General features: G+C 44.7%; 1 protein-coding gene and 1 long non-coding RNA gene across 2 annotated transcripts in view; one reads left to right on the forward strand and one right to left on the reverse strand.

Annotated features, from left to right (window-relative positions):
• LOC127919247 (CWF19-like protein 1) overlaps window positions 1–16,626 on the forward strand; it is a gene marked incomplete at its 5' end in the record, with an annotated part of 50,949 nt that extends 34,323 nt beyond the window's left edge. The window contains 3 exons of the mRNA XM_052502730.1: window positions 134–253; window positions 4,777–4,874; window positions 15,846–16,626. Coding sequence (XP_052358690.1) covers window positions 134–253; window positions 4,777–4,874; window positions 15,846–15,990 — 363 coding nt within the window. The remainder of the gene's footprint in view (window positions 1–133; window positions 254–4,776; window positions 4,875–15,845) is intronic.
• Window positions 6,988–9,723, reverse strand: LOC127919245 (uncharacterized). The gene is made up of 6 exons (XR_008102335.1): window positions 9,600–9,723; window positions 9,304–9,401; window positions 8,142–8,192; window positions 7,938–7,988; window positions 7,530–7,631; window positions 6,988–7,274 (listed from the first exon to the last, which is right to left on the reverse strand). It is a non-coding gene; the product is annotated as an uncharacterized LOC127919245 (long non-coding RNA).
• Window positions 16,627–16,632: the final 6 nt, after the last annotated feature.

Below are 16,632 nucleotides of genomic sequence, written 5' to 3' on the forward strand. Positions count from 1 at the left end.
TGTCCCTCCCCAGGGAGGTAGAACAGCCCCTGTAACAGTCTGTCCCTCCCCAGGGAGGTAGAACAGCCCCTGTAACAGTCTGTCCCTCCCCAGGGAAGTAGAACACCCCCTGTAACAGTCTGTCCCTCCCCAGGTAGTACCAGTACCGGAGGATAAGTGTACCACTGAAGATATTAAAGAAGCCTTCATGCTGCAGGCGCAGGAACAGAACATGGAGCTGATGGAGATACCACAACACACTGACCTCAAACAGGTACACACACACACACACACACACACACACACACACACACACACACACACACACACACACACACACACACACACACACACCTCAAACAGGTACACACACACACACACCTCAAACAGGTACACACACACACACTGACCTCAAACAGGTACACACACACCTCAAACAGGTACACACACACCTCAAACAGGTACACACACACCTCAAACAGGTACACACACACACACACACACACACACACACACACACACACACACACACACACACACACACACACACACACACACACACACACACACACCTCAAACAGGTACACACACACACCTCAAACAGGTACACACACACCTCAAACAGGTACACACACCTCAAACAGGTACACACACACACACACCTCAAACAGGTACACACACACACACACCTCAAACAGGTACACACACACACACACACACACACACACACACACACACCTCAAACAGGCACACACACACACACACACCTCAAACAGGTACACACACACACACACACCTCAAACAGGTACACACACACACACACACACACACCACCAAACAGGTACACACACACACACACACACCTCAAACAGGTACACACACACACACACACACACCTCAAACAGGTACACACACACACACACACACACACCTCAAACAGGTACACACACCTCAAACAGGTACACACACACACACACACCTCAAACAGGTACACACACACACACCTCAAACAGGTACACACACACACACACACACCTCAAACAGGTACACACACACACACACACACACACACACACACACACACACCTCAAACAGGTACACACACACACACACACCTCAAACAGGTACACACACACACACACACCTCAAACAGGTACACACACACACACACACACACACACCTCAAACAGGTTCTGATACTGGACCATGTTCTACAACATGTTAAATATCATACAGCTATTAGATCTAGGATATTAACACAACCTGTCACACATCCTGGGTTCAAACCCCAAACTGTCTAGGATACAACCTGTAACACATCCTGGGTTCGGACCCCAAACTGTCTAGGATACAACCTGTCACACATCCTGGGTTCAAACCCCAAACTGTCTAGGATACAACCTGTAACACATCCTGGGATCGGACCCCAACCTGTCTAGGATACAACCTGTAACACATCCTGGGATCGGACCCCAAACTGTCTAGGATACAACCTGTCACAGCCGGTACCTAGAGAACAGTCCTGACATGGTTAAGTACCTAGAGAACAGTCCTGACATGGTTAAGTACCTAGAGAACAGTCCTGACATGGTTAAGTACCTAGAGAACAGTCCTGACATGGTTAAGTACCTAGAGAACAGTCCTGACATGGTTAAGTACCTAGAGAACAGTCCTGACATGGTTAAGTACCCAGAGAACAGTCCTGACATGGTTAAGTACCTACAGAACAGTCCTGACATGGTTAAGTACCCAGAGAACAGTCCTGACATGGTTAAGTACCCAGAGAACAGTCCTGACATGGTTAAGTACCCAGAGAACAGTCCTGACATGGTTAAGTACCTAGAGAACAGTCCTGACATTACTTTAAGACATGAAGGTCAGTCAATCCGGGAAAAGGTAAAGAATATTTTTCAAGCGCAAAAACCATTATGACCGTCACAGGAAAGGAAGACCCAGAGTTACCTCTGCTCAGAGGACAAGTTCATTAGAGTTACCAGCCTCAGATTGGAAAGGAAGACCCAGAGTTACCTCTACTCAGAGGACAAGTTCATTAGAGTCACCAGCCTCAGATTGGAAAGGAAGACCCAGAGTTACCTCTACTCAGAGGACAAGTTCATTAGTCACCAGCCTCAGATTGGAAAGGAAGACCCAGAGTTACCTCTGCTCAGAGGACAAGTTCATTAGAGTCACCAGCCTCAGATTGGAAAGGAAGACCCAGAGTTACCTCTGCTCAGAGGACAAGTTCATTAGAGTTACCAGCCTCAGATTGGAAAGGAAGACCCAGAGTTACCTCTACTCAGAGGACAAGTTCATTAGAGTCACCAGCCTCAGATTGGAAAGGAAGACCCAGAGTTACCTCTGCTCAGAGGACAAGTTCATTAGAGTTACCAGCCTCAGATTGGAAAGGAAGACCCAGAGTTACCTCTACTCAGAGGACAAGTTCATTAGAGTCACCAGCCTCAGATTGGAAAGGAAGACCCAGAGTTACCTCTACTCAGAGGACAAGTTCATTCGAGTCACCAGCCTCAGATTGGAAAGGAAGACCCAGAGTTACCTCTGCTCAGAGGACAAGTTCATTAGAGTCACCAGCCTCAGATTGGAAAGGAAGACCCAGAGTTACCTCTGCTCAGAGGACAAGTTCATTAGAGTCACCAGCCTCAGATTGGAAAGGAAGACCCAGAGTTACCTCTGCTCAGAGGACAAGTTCATTAGTCACCAGCCTCAGATTGGAAAGGAAGACCCAGAGTTACCTCTGCTCAGAGGACAAGTTCATTAGTCACCAGCCTCAGATTGCAGCCCAAAATAAATTCTTCACAGAGTTCAAGTAACCGACACATCTGAACATCAACTGTTCAGAGGAGACCGCATGAATCAGGCCTTCATGGTCGAATTGCTGCAAAGAAACCACTACTAAAGGACACCAATAATAAGAAGAGACTTGCTTGGGCCAAGAAACACGAGCAATGGACATTAGACTGGTAGAAATATGTCCTGTTGTCCAAATGTAAGATTTTTGGTTCCAACGTGTCTTTGTGAGACGCAGAGCAGGTGAACGGATGATCTCTGCATGTGTGGTTTTCAGCGTGAAGCATGGAGGAGGAGGTGTGGGGGTGCTTTGCTTGTGACACTGATTTTATTTAGAATTCAAGTCACACTTAACCAGCATGGCTACCACAGCATTCTGCAGCGACACGCGATCCCATCTGGTTTGTGCTTCGTGGGACTATCATTTGTTTTTCAACAGGACAACGACCCAAAACACACCTCCAGGCTGTGTAAGGGCTATTTGACCAAGGAGAGTGATGGAGTACTGCATCAGATGACCTGGCCTCCACAATCACCTGACCTCAACCCAATTGAGATGGTTTGGGATGAGATGGACCGCAGAGTGAAGGAAAAGCAGCCAACAAGTGCTCAACATATGTGGGAACTCCGTCAAGACTGTTGGGAAAGCATTCCAGGTGAAGCTGGTTGAGAGAATGCCAAGTGTGCAAAGCTGTCATCAAGGCAAAGGGTGGCTATTTGAAGGTAATCAAATATAAAAAATATTATATAGTTAACTTTTTGGGGGGGGGGGGGTTACTACATGATTCCATGTGTTTATTTTTTAATAGTTTTGATGTCTTCTACTACTCAACAATGTAGAAAATAGTCCAAATAAAGAAAACCCCTTGAATGAGTAGGTGTCTAAACGTTTGACTTGTGTATATATTTTGAAACATCAAATGCATATCAATCCAAATGCCTCAGTATTTATGTGAGAGAACCACCATCTAATGAGTGAACATAGTTTCAGATCAACTGAAGTTTAAAAACATAGATTTCATTTTAAGTTGATGATAACAATGCTAGTTGGTAACAATGCTAGGAGATGATAATGCTAGGACACGGTAATGGTAGGACATGGTAATGTTGGGAGACAATGCTAGGACATGGTAATATTGGGAGATGATAATGCTAGGACATGGTAATGCTGGTAGATGATAATGTTAGGACATGGTAATATTGGGAGATGATAATGCTAGGGCAGTGTAATGCTGGTATACGATAATGCTAGGACATGGTAATGTTGGGAGACAATGCTAGGACATGGTAATGCTGGTAGATGATAATGTTAGGACATGGTAATATTGGGAGATGATAATGCTAGGGCAGTGTAATGCTGGTAGATGATAATGCTAGGACATGGTAATGCGGGGAGATGATAATGGTAGGGCATGGTAATGTTGGGAGACAATGCTAGGACACGGTAATGCTGGGAGATGATAATGCTAGGACATAGTAATGGTAGGACATGGTAATGTTGGGAGACAATGCTAGGACATGGTAATATTGGGAGATGATAATGCTAGGACATGGTAATGTGGGGAGATGATAATGGTAGGACATGGTAATGTTGGGAGACAATGCATGGTATTGGACATGGTAATATTGGGAGATGATAATGCTAGGGCAGTGTAATGCTGGTAGATGATAATGTTAGGACATTGTAATGCTGGGAGATGGTAATGCCAGGACACGGTAATGCTGGGAGACGATAATGCTGCGACATGATAATGCTAGGACATGGTAATGCTGGGAAATGGTCATGCCGGGAGATGGTAATGCTGGGAAATGGTAATGCTGAAACTGTGGTGGTCTGTAGGCCATTTGGTAGAGCATGGTGCTTGCAAAACCAGGATAGTGAGTTGGATTCCCGGGACCACCCAGACGTTAACTGTAACAGGACTGTCAAGTTGCTTTTACATATTTTCTGATAATTCTTGGTTATAATAAATAATATTTTATTTCTATCAGATTGCTCCTCCAGGGACACCGTACTTCTACGTAGAGCTGGACTCTGGAGAGAAACTCTTCTACCGCATTCAGAAAAACTTCCCTCTGCAGTTTGGCAGGTATATACACACACACACACCATATATGATCTAACCTAGAAACTAGTGATGTGCATCTTTCAAGGATAAAGCGTTACCTGTCTAACAGGGGGTGTTCTTTAAGCCTCTCCAACATAATCCAGGTAGAATCAGGCATTCTCCAGGGCAGCTGTCTAGGCCCCTTACTTGTTTCAATATTTACTGACGACATGTCACTGGCTTTGAGTAAAGCCAGAGTGTCTATATATGCAGATGACTCAACACTATACACGTCAGCTACTACAGAGACTGAAATGACTGCAACACTCAACACTATACACGTCAGCTACTACAGAGACTGAAATGACTGCAACACTCAACATTATACACGCCAGCTACTACAGAGACTGTAATGACTGCAACACTCAACAAAGAGCTGCAGTTAGTTTCAGAGTGGGTGGCAAGGAATAAATTAGCCCTCAATATTTATAAAACTAAAAGCACTGTATTTGGAACAAAACACTCACTAAAACCCTAAACCCCATCTAAATCTCATAATAAATGCATGTGGAAATTGAGCAAGTTGAGGTGACTAAACCCTGGATTGTAAACTGTCATGGTCAAAACATGTTGATACAACAGTAGCTAAGATGGGGAGAAGTCTGTCCATAATAAAGTGCTGCTCTACCTTCTTAACAACACTATCAACAAGGCAGGTCCTAGTTTCTACCTTCATAACAACACTATCAACAAGGCAGGTCCTACAGGCCCTAGTTTCTACCTTCTTAACAACACTATCAACAAGGCAGGTCCTACAGGCCCTAGTTTCTACCTTCTTAACAACACTATCAACAAGGCAGGTCCTACAGGCCCTAGTTTCTACCTTCTTAACAACACTATCAACAAGGCAGGTCCTACAGGCCCTAGTTTCTTCCTTCTTTACAAAACTATCAACAAGGCAGGTCCTACAGGCCCTAGTTTCTTCCTTCTTAACAATACTATCAACAAGGCAGGTCCTACAGGCTCTAGTTTCTTCCTTCTTAACAATACTATCAACAAGGCAGGTCCTACAGGCCCTAGTTTCTTCCTTCTTAACAATACTATCAACAAGGCAGGTCCTACAGGCCCTAGTTTTGTCTCACCTTGACTACTGTTCAGTCGTGTGGTCAGTTGCCACAAAGAGGCAGTTGAGTATCTTGAGCATCAACATGTGGGTTTGATTACAGGCTCAAAATGGCCAGAAACAAAGCACTTTCTTCTGAAACTCGTTAGTCTATTCTTGTTCTGAGAAATTAAGGCTATTCCATGCGAGAAATTGTCAAGAATCTGAAGAGCTCGTACAACGCTGTGTACTACTCCCTTCACGGAACAGGGCGAACTGTTTCTAACCAGAATAGAAAGAGTGGGAGGCCCCGGTGCACAACTGAGCAAGAGTAGAAGTACATTAGACTATCTCCGGTTAGAGTGTTTGGCTAGTAACCAAAAGGTTGCAAGTTCAAACCCCTGAGCTGACAAGGTTCAAATCTGTCGTTCTGCCCCTGAACAGGTAGTTAACCCACTGTTCCTAGGCCGTCATTGAAAATAAGAATTTGTTCTTAACTGACTTACCTAGTTAAATAAAGGTTAAATAAAATAACAAATCTAGTTTGAGAAACAGGCAGCTTCATTAAATAGTACTCGCCCGTCTCAACGTCAACAGTGAAGGGAGACTAGGCATCTACCACACACCTACCACTATCAGAGTAGAGACATAAAGGAGACTAGGCATCTACCACACACCTACCACTATCAGATTAGAGCCATAAAGGAGACTAGGCATCTACCACACACCTACCACTATCAGATTAGTGCCATAAAGGAGACTAGACATCTACCACACACCTACCACTATCAGATTAGTGCCATAAAGGAGACTAGACATCTACCACACACCTACCACTATCAGATTAGGGCCATAAAGGAGACTAGACATCTACCACACTACTACCAATATCAGATTAGGGCCAAAGGGGAGACTAGACATCTACCACACACCTACCACTATCAGATTAGTGCCATAAAGGAGACTAGACATCTACTACACCACTACCAATATCAGATTAGTGCCATAAAGGAGACTAGGCATCTACCACACACCTACCACTATCAGATTAGTGCCATAAAGGAGACTAGACATCTACCACACCACTACCAATATCAGATTAGGGCCAAAAGAGATTCTAGACATCTACCACACCACTACCAATATCAGATTAGGGCCAAAAGAGATTCTAGACATCTACCACACACCTACCACTATCAGATTAGTGCCATAAAGGAGACTAGACATCTACCACACACCTACCACTATCAGATTAGGGCCAAAAGAGATTCTAGACATCTACCACACCACTACCAATATGAGATTAGGGCCAAAAGAGATTCTAGACATCTACCACACACCTACCACTATCAGATTAGTGCCATAAAGGAGACTAGACATCTACCACACACCTACCACTATCAGATTAGTGCCATAAAGGAGACTAGGCATCTACCACACACCTACCACTATCAGATTAGTGCCATAAAGGAGACTAGGCATCTACCACACACCTACCACTATCAGATTAGTGCCATAAAGGAGACTAGGCATCTACCACACACCTACCACTATCAGATTAGTGCCATAAAGGAGACTAGACATCTACCACACACCTACCACTATCAGATTAGTGCCATAAAGGAGACTAGGCATCTACCACACACCTACCACTATCAGATTAGTGCCATAAAGGAGACTAGGCATCTACCACACACCTACCACTATCAGATTAGAGCCATAAAGGAGACTAGGCATCTACCACACACCTACCACTATCAGATTAGTGCCATAAAGGAGACTAGGCATCTACAACACACCTACCACTATCAGATTAGTGCCATAAAGGAGACTAGGCATCTACCACACACCTACCACTATCAGATTAGTGCCATAAAGGAGACTAGGCATCTACCACACACCTACCACTATCAGATTAGTGCCATAAAGGAGACTAGGCATCTACCACACACCTACCACTATCAGATTAGTGCCATACAGGAGACTAGGCATCTACCACACACCTACCCCTATCAGATTAGAGCCATAAAGGAGACTAGACATCTACCACACACCTACCACTATCAGATTAGTGCCATAAAGGAGACTAGACATCTACCACACACCTACCACTATCAGATTAGTGCCATAAAGGAGACTAGACATCTACCACACCACTACCAATATCAGAGTAGAGCCATAAAGGAGACTAGACATCTACCACACACCTACCACTATCAGATTAGTGCCATAAAGGAGACTAGGCATCTACCACACACCTACCACTATCAGATTAGAGCCATAAAGGAGACTAGGCATCTACCACACACCTACCACTATCAGATTAGTGCCATAAAGGAGACTAGGCATCTACCACACACCTACCACTATCAGATTAGTGCCATAAAGGAGACTAGGCATCTACCACACACCTACCACTATCAGTTTAGGGCCAAAAGAGATTCTAGAAATCTACCACACTACTACCAATATCAGATTAGTGCCATAAAGGAGACTAGACATCTACCACACCACTACCAATATCAGATTAGAGCCATAAAGGAGACTAGGCATCTACCACACACCTACCACTATCAGATTAGTGCCATAAAGGAGACTAGGCATCTACCACACACCTACCACTATCAGATTAGTGCCATAAAGGAGACTAGGCATCTACCACACACCTACCACTATCAGATTAGTGCCATAAAGGAGACTAGACATCTACCACACCACTACCAATATCAGATTAGAGCCATAAAGGAGACTAGGCATCTACCACACACCTACCACTATCAGATTAGTGCCATAAAGGAGACTAGACATCTACCACACCACTACCAATATCAGATTAGAGCCATAAAGGAGACTAGGCATCTACCACACACCTACCACTATCAGATTAGTGCCATAAAGGAGACTAGGCATCTAACACACTACTACCAATATCAGATTAGGGCCAAAGGGGAGACTAGACATCTACCACACTACTACCAATATCAGATTAGGGCCAAAGGGGAGACTAGACATCTACCACACTACTACCAATATCAGATTAGAGCCATAAAGGAGACTAGACATCTACCACCCCACTACCACTATCAGAGTAGAGCCATAAAGGAGACTAGACATCTACCACTATCAGAGTAGAGCCATAAAGGAGACTAGACATCTACCACACCACTACCAATATCAGAGTAGAGCCATAAAGCAGACTAGACATCTACCACACTACTACCAATATCAGATTAGAGCCATAAAGGAGACTAGACATCTACCACACACCTACCACTATCAGATTAGTGCCATAAAGGAGACTAGGCATCTACCACACACCTACCACTATCAGAATAGAGCCATAAAGGAGACTAGGCATCTACCACACACCTACCACTATCAGATTAGTGCCATAAAGGAGACTAGACATCTACCACACACCTACCACTATCAGATTAGTGCCATAAAGGAGACTAGGCATCTACCACCTACCCTATCAGATTAGAGCCATAAAGGAGACTAGACATCTACCACACACCTACCACTATCAGATTAGTGCCATAAAGGAGACTAGACATCTACCACACACCTACCACTATCAGATTAGTGCCATAAAGGAGACTAGGCATCTACCACACCCTACCAATATCAGATTAGAGCCATAAAGGAGACTAGGCATCTACCACACACCTACCACTATCAGATTAGTGCCATAAAGGAGACTAGGCATCTACCACACACCTACCACTATCAGATTAGTGCCATAAAGGAGACTAGGCATCTACCACACACCTACCACTATCAGTTTAGGGCCAAAGAGATTCTAGAAATCTACCACACTACTACCACTATCAGATTAGTGCCATAAAGGAGACTAGACATCTACCACACCACTACCAATATCAGATTAGAGCCATAAAGGAGACTAGGCATCTACCACACACCTACCACTATCAGATTAGTGCCATAAAGGAGACTAGGCATCTACCACACACCTACCACTATCAGATTAGTGCCATAAAGGAGACTAGGCATCTACCACACACCTACCACTATCAGATTAGTGCCATAAAGGAGACTAGACATCTACCACACTACTACCACTATCAGATTAGTGCCATAAAGGAGACTAGGCATCTACCACACACCTACCACTATCAGATTAGTGCCATAAAGGAGACTAGACATCTACCACACCCCTACCAATATCAGATTAGAGCCATAAAGGAGACTAGGCATCTACCACACACCTACCACTATCAGATTAGTGCCATAAAGGAGACTAGGCATCTAACACACTACTACCAATATCAGATTAGGGCCAAAGGGGAGACTAGACATCTACCACACTACTACCAATATCAGATTAGGGCCAAAGGGGAGACTAGACATCTACCACTCTACTACCAATATCAGATTAGAGCCATAAAGGAGACTAGACATCTACCACCCCACTACCACTATCAGAGTAGAGCCATAAAGGAGACTAGACATCTACCACACCACTACCAATATCAGAGTAGAGCCATAAAGCAGACTAGACATCTACCACACTACTACCAATATCAGATTAGAGCCACAAAGGAGACTAGACATCTACCACACCACTACCAATATCAGATTAGAGCCATAAAGGAGACTAGACATCTACCACACTACTACCAATATCAGAGTAGAGCCATAAAGGAGACTAGACATCTACCACACTACTACCAATATCAGATTAGAGCCATAAAGGAGACCAGACATCTACTACACCACTACCAATATCAGATTAGAGCCATAAAGGAGACTAGACATCTACCACACCACTACCAATATCAGAATAGAGCCATAAAGGAGACTAGACATCTACCACACTACTACCACTATCAGATTAGAGCCATAAAGGAGACTAGACATCTACCACACCACTACCAATATCAGAGTAGAGCCATAAAGGAGACTAGACATCTACCACACTACTACCAATATCAGATTAGTGCCATAAAGGAGACTAGACATCTACCACACCACTACCAATATCAGAGTAGAGCCATAAAGGAGACTAGACATCTACCACGCCACTACCAATATCAGAGTAGAGCCATAAAGGAGACTAGACATCTACCACACCACTACCAATATCAGAGTAGAGCCATAAAGGAGACTAGACATCTACCCCACCACTACCAATATCAGATTAGAGCCATAAAGGAGACTAGACATCTACTACACCACTACCAATATCAGAGTAGAGCCATAAAGGAGACTAGACATCTACCACACTACTGCCAATATCAGATTAGAGCCATAAAGGAGACTAGACATCTACTACACCACTACCAATATCAGATTAGAGCCATAAAGGAGACTAGACATCTACTACACCACTACCAATATCAGAGTAGAGCCATAAAGGAGACTAGACATGTACCACACTACTACCAATATCAGATTAGAGCCATAAAGGAGACTAGACATCTACTACACCACTACCAATATCAGATTAGAGCCATAAAGGAGACTAGACATCTACTACACCACTACCAATATCAGAATAGAGCCATAAAGGAGACTAGACATCTACCACACCACTACCAATATCAGATTAGAGCCATAAAGGAGACTAGACATCTACTACACCACTACCAATATCAGAATAGAGCCATAAAGGAGACTAGACATCTACCACACCACTACCACTATCAGATTAGAGCCATAAAGGAGACTAGACATCTACCACACTACTACCAATATCAGATTAGAGCCATAAAGGAGACTAGACATCTACTACACCACTACCAATATCAGATTAGAGCCATAAAGGAGACTAGACATCTACCCCACCACTACCAATATCAGATTAGAGCCATAAAGGAGACTAGACATCTACCACACCACTACCAATATCAGATTAGAGCCATAAAGGAGACTAGACATCTACCCCACCACTACCAATATCAGATTAGAGCCATAAAGGAGACTAGACATCTACCACACCACTACCAATATCAGATTAGAGCCATAAAGGAGACTAGACATCTACTACACCACTACCAATATCAGATTAGAGCCATAAAGGAGACTAGACATCTACTACACCACTACCAATATCAGATTAGAGCCATAAAGGAGACTAGACATCTACCACACCACTACCAATATCAGATTAGAGCCATAAAGGAGACTAGACATCTACTACACCACTACCAATATCAAATTAGAGCCATAAAGGAGACTAGACATCTACTACACCACTACCAATATCAAATTAGAGCCATAAAGGAGACTAGACATCTACTACACCACTACCAATATCAGAGTAGAGCCATAAAGGAGACTAGACATCTACCACACCACTACCAATATCAGATTAGAGCCATAAAGGAGACTAGACATCTACTACACCACTACCAATATCAGATTAGAGCCATAAAGGAGACTAGACATCTACTACACCACTACCAATATCAGAGTAGAGCCATAAAGGAGACTAGACATCTACCACACCACTACCAATATCAGATTAGAGCCATAAAGGAGACTAGACATCTACTACACCACTACCAATATCAGATTAGAGCCATAAAGGAGACTAGACATCTACTACACCACTACCACTATCAGATTAGAGCCATAAAGGAGACTAGACATCTACCACACACCTACCAATATCAGATTAGTGCCATAAAGGAGACTAGACATCTACCACACCACTACCAATATCAGATTAGAGCCATAAAGGAGACTAGACATCTACTACCAATATCAGATTAGAGCCATAAAGGAGACTAGACATCTACTACACCACTACCAATATCAGATTAGAGCCATAAAGGAGACTAGACATCTACTACACCACTACCAATATCAGATTAGAGCCATAAAGGAGACTAGACATCTACCACACCACTACCAATATCAAATTAGAGCCATAAAGGAGACTAGACATCTACCACACCACTACCAATATCAGAGTAGAGCCATAAAGGAGACTAGACATCTACCACACCACTACCAATATCAGATTAGAGCCATAAAGGAGACTAGACATCTACCACACACCTACCAATATCAGATTAGAGCCATAAAGGAGACTAGACATCTACTACACCACTACCAATATCAAATTAGAGCCATAAAGGAGACTAGACATCTACTACACCACTACCAATATCAAATTAGAGCCATAAAGGAGACTAGACATCTACTACACCACTACCAATATCAGATTAGAGCCATAAAGGAGACTAGACATCTACCACACTACTACCAATATCAGATTAGAGCCATAAAGGAGACTAGACATCTACTACACCACTACCAATATCAGATTAGAGCCATAAAGGAGACTAGACATCTACTACACCACTACCAATATCAAATTAGAGCCATAAAGGAGACTAGACATCTACTACACCACTACCAATATCAGATTAGAGCCATAAAGGAGACTAGACATCTACTACACCACTACCAATATCAGATTAGAGCCATAAAGGAGACTAGACATCTACTACACCACTACCAATATCAGATTAGAGCCATAAAGGAGACTAGACATCTACTACACCACTACCAATATCAGAGTAGAGCCATAAAGGAGACTAGACATCTACCACACCACTACCAATATCAGATTAGAGCCATAAAGGAGACTAGACATCTACCACACCACTACCAATATCAGATTAGAGCCATAAAGGAGACTAGACATCTACCACACCACTACCAATATCAGATTAGAGCCATAAAGGAGACTAGACATCTACCCCACCACTACCAATATCAGAGTAGAGCCATAAAGGAGACTAGACATCTACCCCACCACTACCAATATCAGAGTAGAGCCATAAAGGAGACCAGACATCTACCACACCACTACCAATATCAGAGTAGAGCCATAAAGGAGACTAGACATCTACTACACCACTACGCAGTTCCATGCTTGGAGATCAATGACTGTCAACGCAGTTGAGATGAGAGATATTTTCAGAAGCTAGAAAGAAAGTAATATCAGCAAACAAAAATTGTGAACCAGCATGACCTTTGAACCTATTTTCTAACTGATGCTACGTTTTGGATCGGTTCGGGGTCCCTGGACTGATGCTACGTTTTGGATCGGTTAGGGGTCCTTGGACTGATGCTACGTTTTGGATCGGTTAGGGGTCCCTGGACTGATGCTACGTTTTGGATCGGGGTCCCTGGACTGATGCTACGTTTTGGATCGGTTCGGGGTCCCTGGACTGATGCTACGTTTTGGATCGGTTAGGGGTCCCTGGACTGATGCTACGTTTTGGATCGGGGTCCCTGGACTGATGCTACGTTTTGGATCGGTTAGGGGTCCCTGGACTGATGCTACGTTTTGGATCGGGGTCCCTGGACTGATGCTACGTTTTGGATCGGGGTCCCTGGACTGATGCTACGTTTTGGATCGGTTAGGGGTCCCTGGACTGATGCTACGTTTTGGATCGGTTAGGGGTCCCTGGACTGATGCTACGTTTTGGATCGGTTAGGGGTCCCTGGACTGATGCTACGTTTTGGATCGGGGTCCCTGGACTGATGCTACGTTTTGGATCGGTTAGGGGTCCCTGGACTGATGCTACGTTTTGGATCGGTTAGGGGTCCCTGGACTGATGCTACGTTTTGGATCGGTTAGGGGTCCCTGGACTGATGCTACGTTTTGGATCGGTTCGGGGTCCCTGGACTGATGCTACGTTTTGGATCGGTTAGGGGTCCCTGGACTGATGCTACGTTTTGGATCGGGGTCCCTGGACTGATGCTACGTTTTGGATCGGTTAGGGGTCCCTGGACTGATGCTACGTTTTGGATCGGTTAGGGGTCCCTGGACTGATGCTACGTTTTGGATCGGTTAGGGGTCCCTGGACTGATGCTACGTTTTGGATCGGTTAGGGGTCCCTGGACTGATGCTACGTTTTGGATCGGGGTCCCTGGACTGATGCTACGTTTTGGATCGGTTAGGGGTCCCTGGACTGATGCTACGTTTTGGATCGGTTAGGGGTCCCTGGACTGATGCTACGTTTTGGATCGGTTAGGGTCCCTGGACTGATGCTACGTTTTGGATCGGTTAGGGGTCCCTGGACTGATGCTACGTTTTGGATCGGTTAGGGGTCCCTGGACTGATGCTACGTTTTGGATCGGTTAGGGGTCCCTGGACTGATGCTACGTTTTGGATCGGTTAGGGGTCCCTGGACTGATGCTACGTTTTGGATCGGTTAGGGGTCCCTGGACTGATGCTACGTTTTGGATCGGTTAGGGGTCCCTGGACTGATGCTACGTTTTGGATCGGTTAGGGGTCCCTGGACTGATGCTACGTTTTGGATCGGTTAGGGTCCCTGGACTGATGCCGTTTTGGATCGGTTCGGGGTCCCTGGACTGATGCTACGTTTTGGAGGGTTAGGGGTCCCTGAACTGATGCTATGTTTTGGATCGGTTAGGGGTCCCTGGACTGATGCTACGTTTTGGATCTGGGGTCCCTGGACTGATGCTACGTTTTGGATCTGTTGGGTCCCTGGACTGATGCTACGTTTCTCGGTTGGGGTCTGTGATCTCGTTTTGGATCGGTTAGGGGTCCCTGGACTGATGCTACGTTTTGGATCGGTTGGGGTCCCTGGACTGATGCTACGTTTTGTCGGTTAGGGGTCCCTGGACTGATGCTCTAGTATCTTCATTTGATTCAGGGTGCATATGGGTCAGCCCTACTGAAAACAGTTCTAACGTGTCTCTGTGTGTTTCTCTTTGTGTCACACTGTGTGTCACTCTGTGTGTCTCTCTCTCTCTGTGTGTGTCTCTCTCTCTGTGTCTCTGTGTCTCTCTCTGTGTGTCTCTCTGTGTGTCTCTCTCTGTCTCTCTCTGTGTCTCTCTCTGTGTGTCTCTCTGTGTGTCTCTCTGTGTGTGTCTCTCTGTGTGTCTGTCTCTGTGTGGTGCAGGGAGGTGTTGGCCAGCGAGGCATTGCTGAACATCCCGGAGAGGGCCGACTGGAGAGAGTGTAAACAGACCCCAGAGGAGGAGGAGGGTCTGAGCAAACAACTACGAAACGACTTCCAACCATACGACTTTGCACTGGAAGACTGAACACCGACACACACTGTACCGTACAGGAGGGGTGTAATGGTACACGTTTTCATACTGAACCATTGGGTACGGGGACTTGTGGATGAACAACACCAGTCCTATAGTCTGTGCTGTGTTGTAGGCCTGTGTCTGCAGTAAAGCTGAACATTTCAGTCTATTCCGTTGAAACAACTAGAGCCTATGTGCACGTTGTAATCAAAATTCAAATCTTAATTGGCGCATTTCAAAAACCGTCCTTTTGTGAGGCACAGCCGGGAACTAGTTCTGTACGATGGTGATTGGTGGGGTCAAACCATAACCAGAGGATCCTCCATCGATGGTGATTGGTGGGGTCAAACCATAACCAGAGGATCCTCCATCGATGGTGATTGGTGGGGTCAAACCATAACCAGAGGATCCTCCATCGATGGTGATTGGTGGGGTCAAACCATAACCAGAGGATCCTCCATCGATGGTGATTGGTGGGGTCAAACCATAACCAGAGGATCCTCCATCGATGGTGATTGGTGGGGTCAAACCATAACCAGAGGATTCTCCATCGTTCAAATCTCCAGTTTGGGAACATTTTGTCATGAAAGTAGATTATCACGGTGATGGACAGAGTTGTGGATAAAGCGTTAACAGTATGTCTCCTCTGCCACG

Source organism: Oncorhynchus keta, unplaced genomic scaffold (assembly GCF_023373465.1).
Source record: "Oncorhynchus keta strain PuntledgeMale-10-30-2019 unplaced genomic scaffold, Oket_V2 Un_contig_16088_pilon_pilon, whole genome shotgun sequence".
NCBI classification, from domain to species: Eukaryota; Metazoa; Chordata; class Actinopteri; order Salmoniformes; family Salmonidae; genus Oncorhynchus; species Oncorhynchus keta.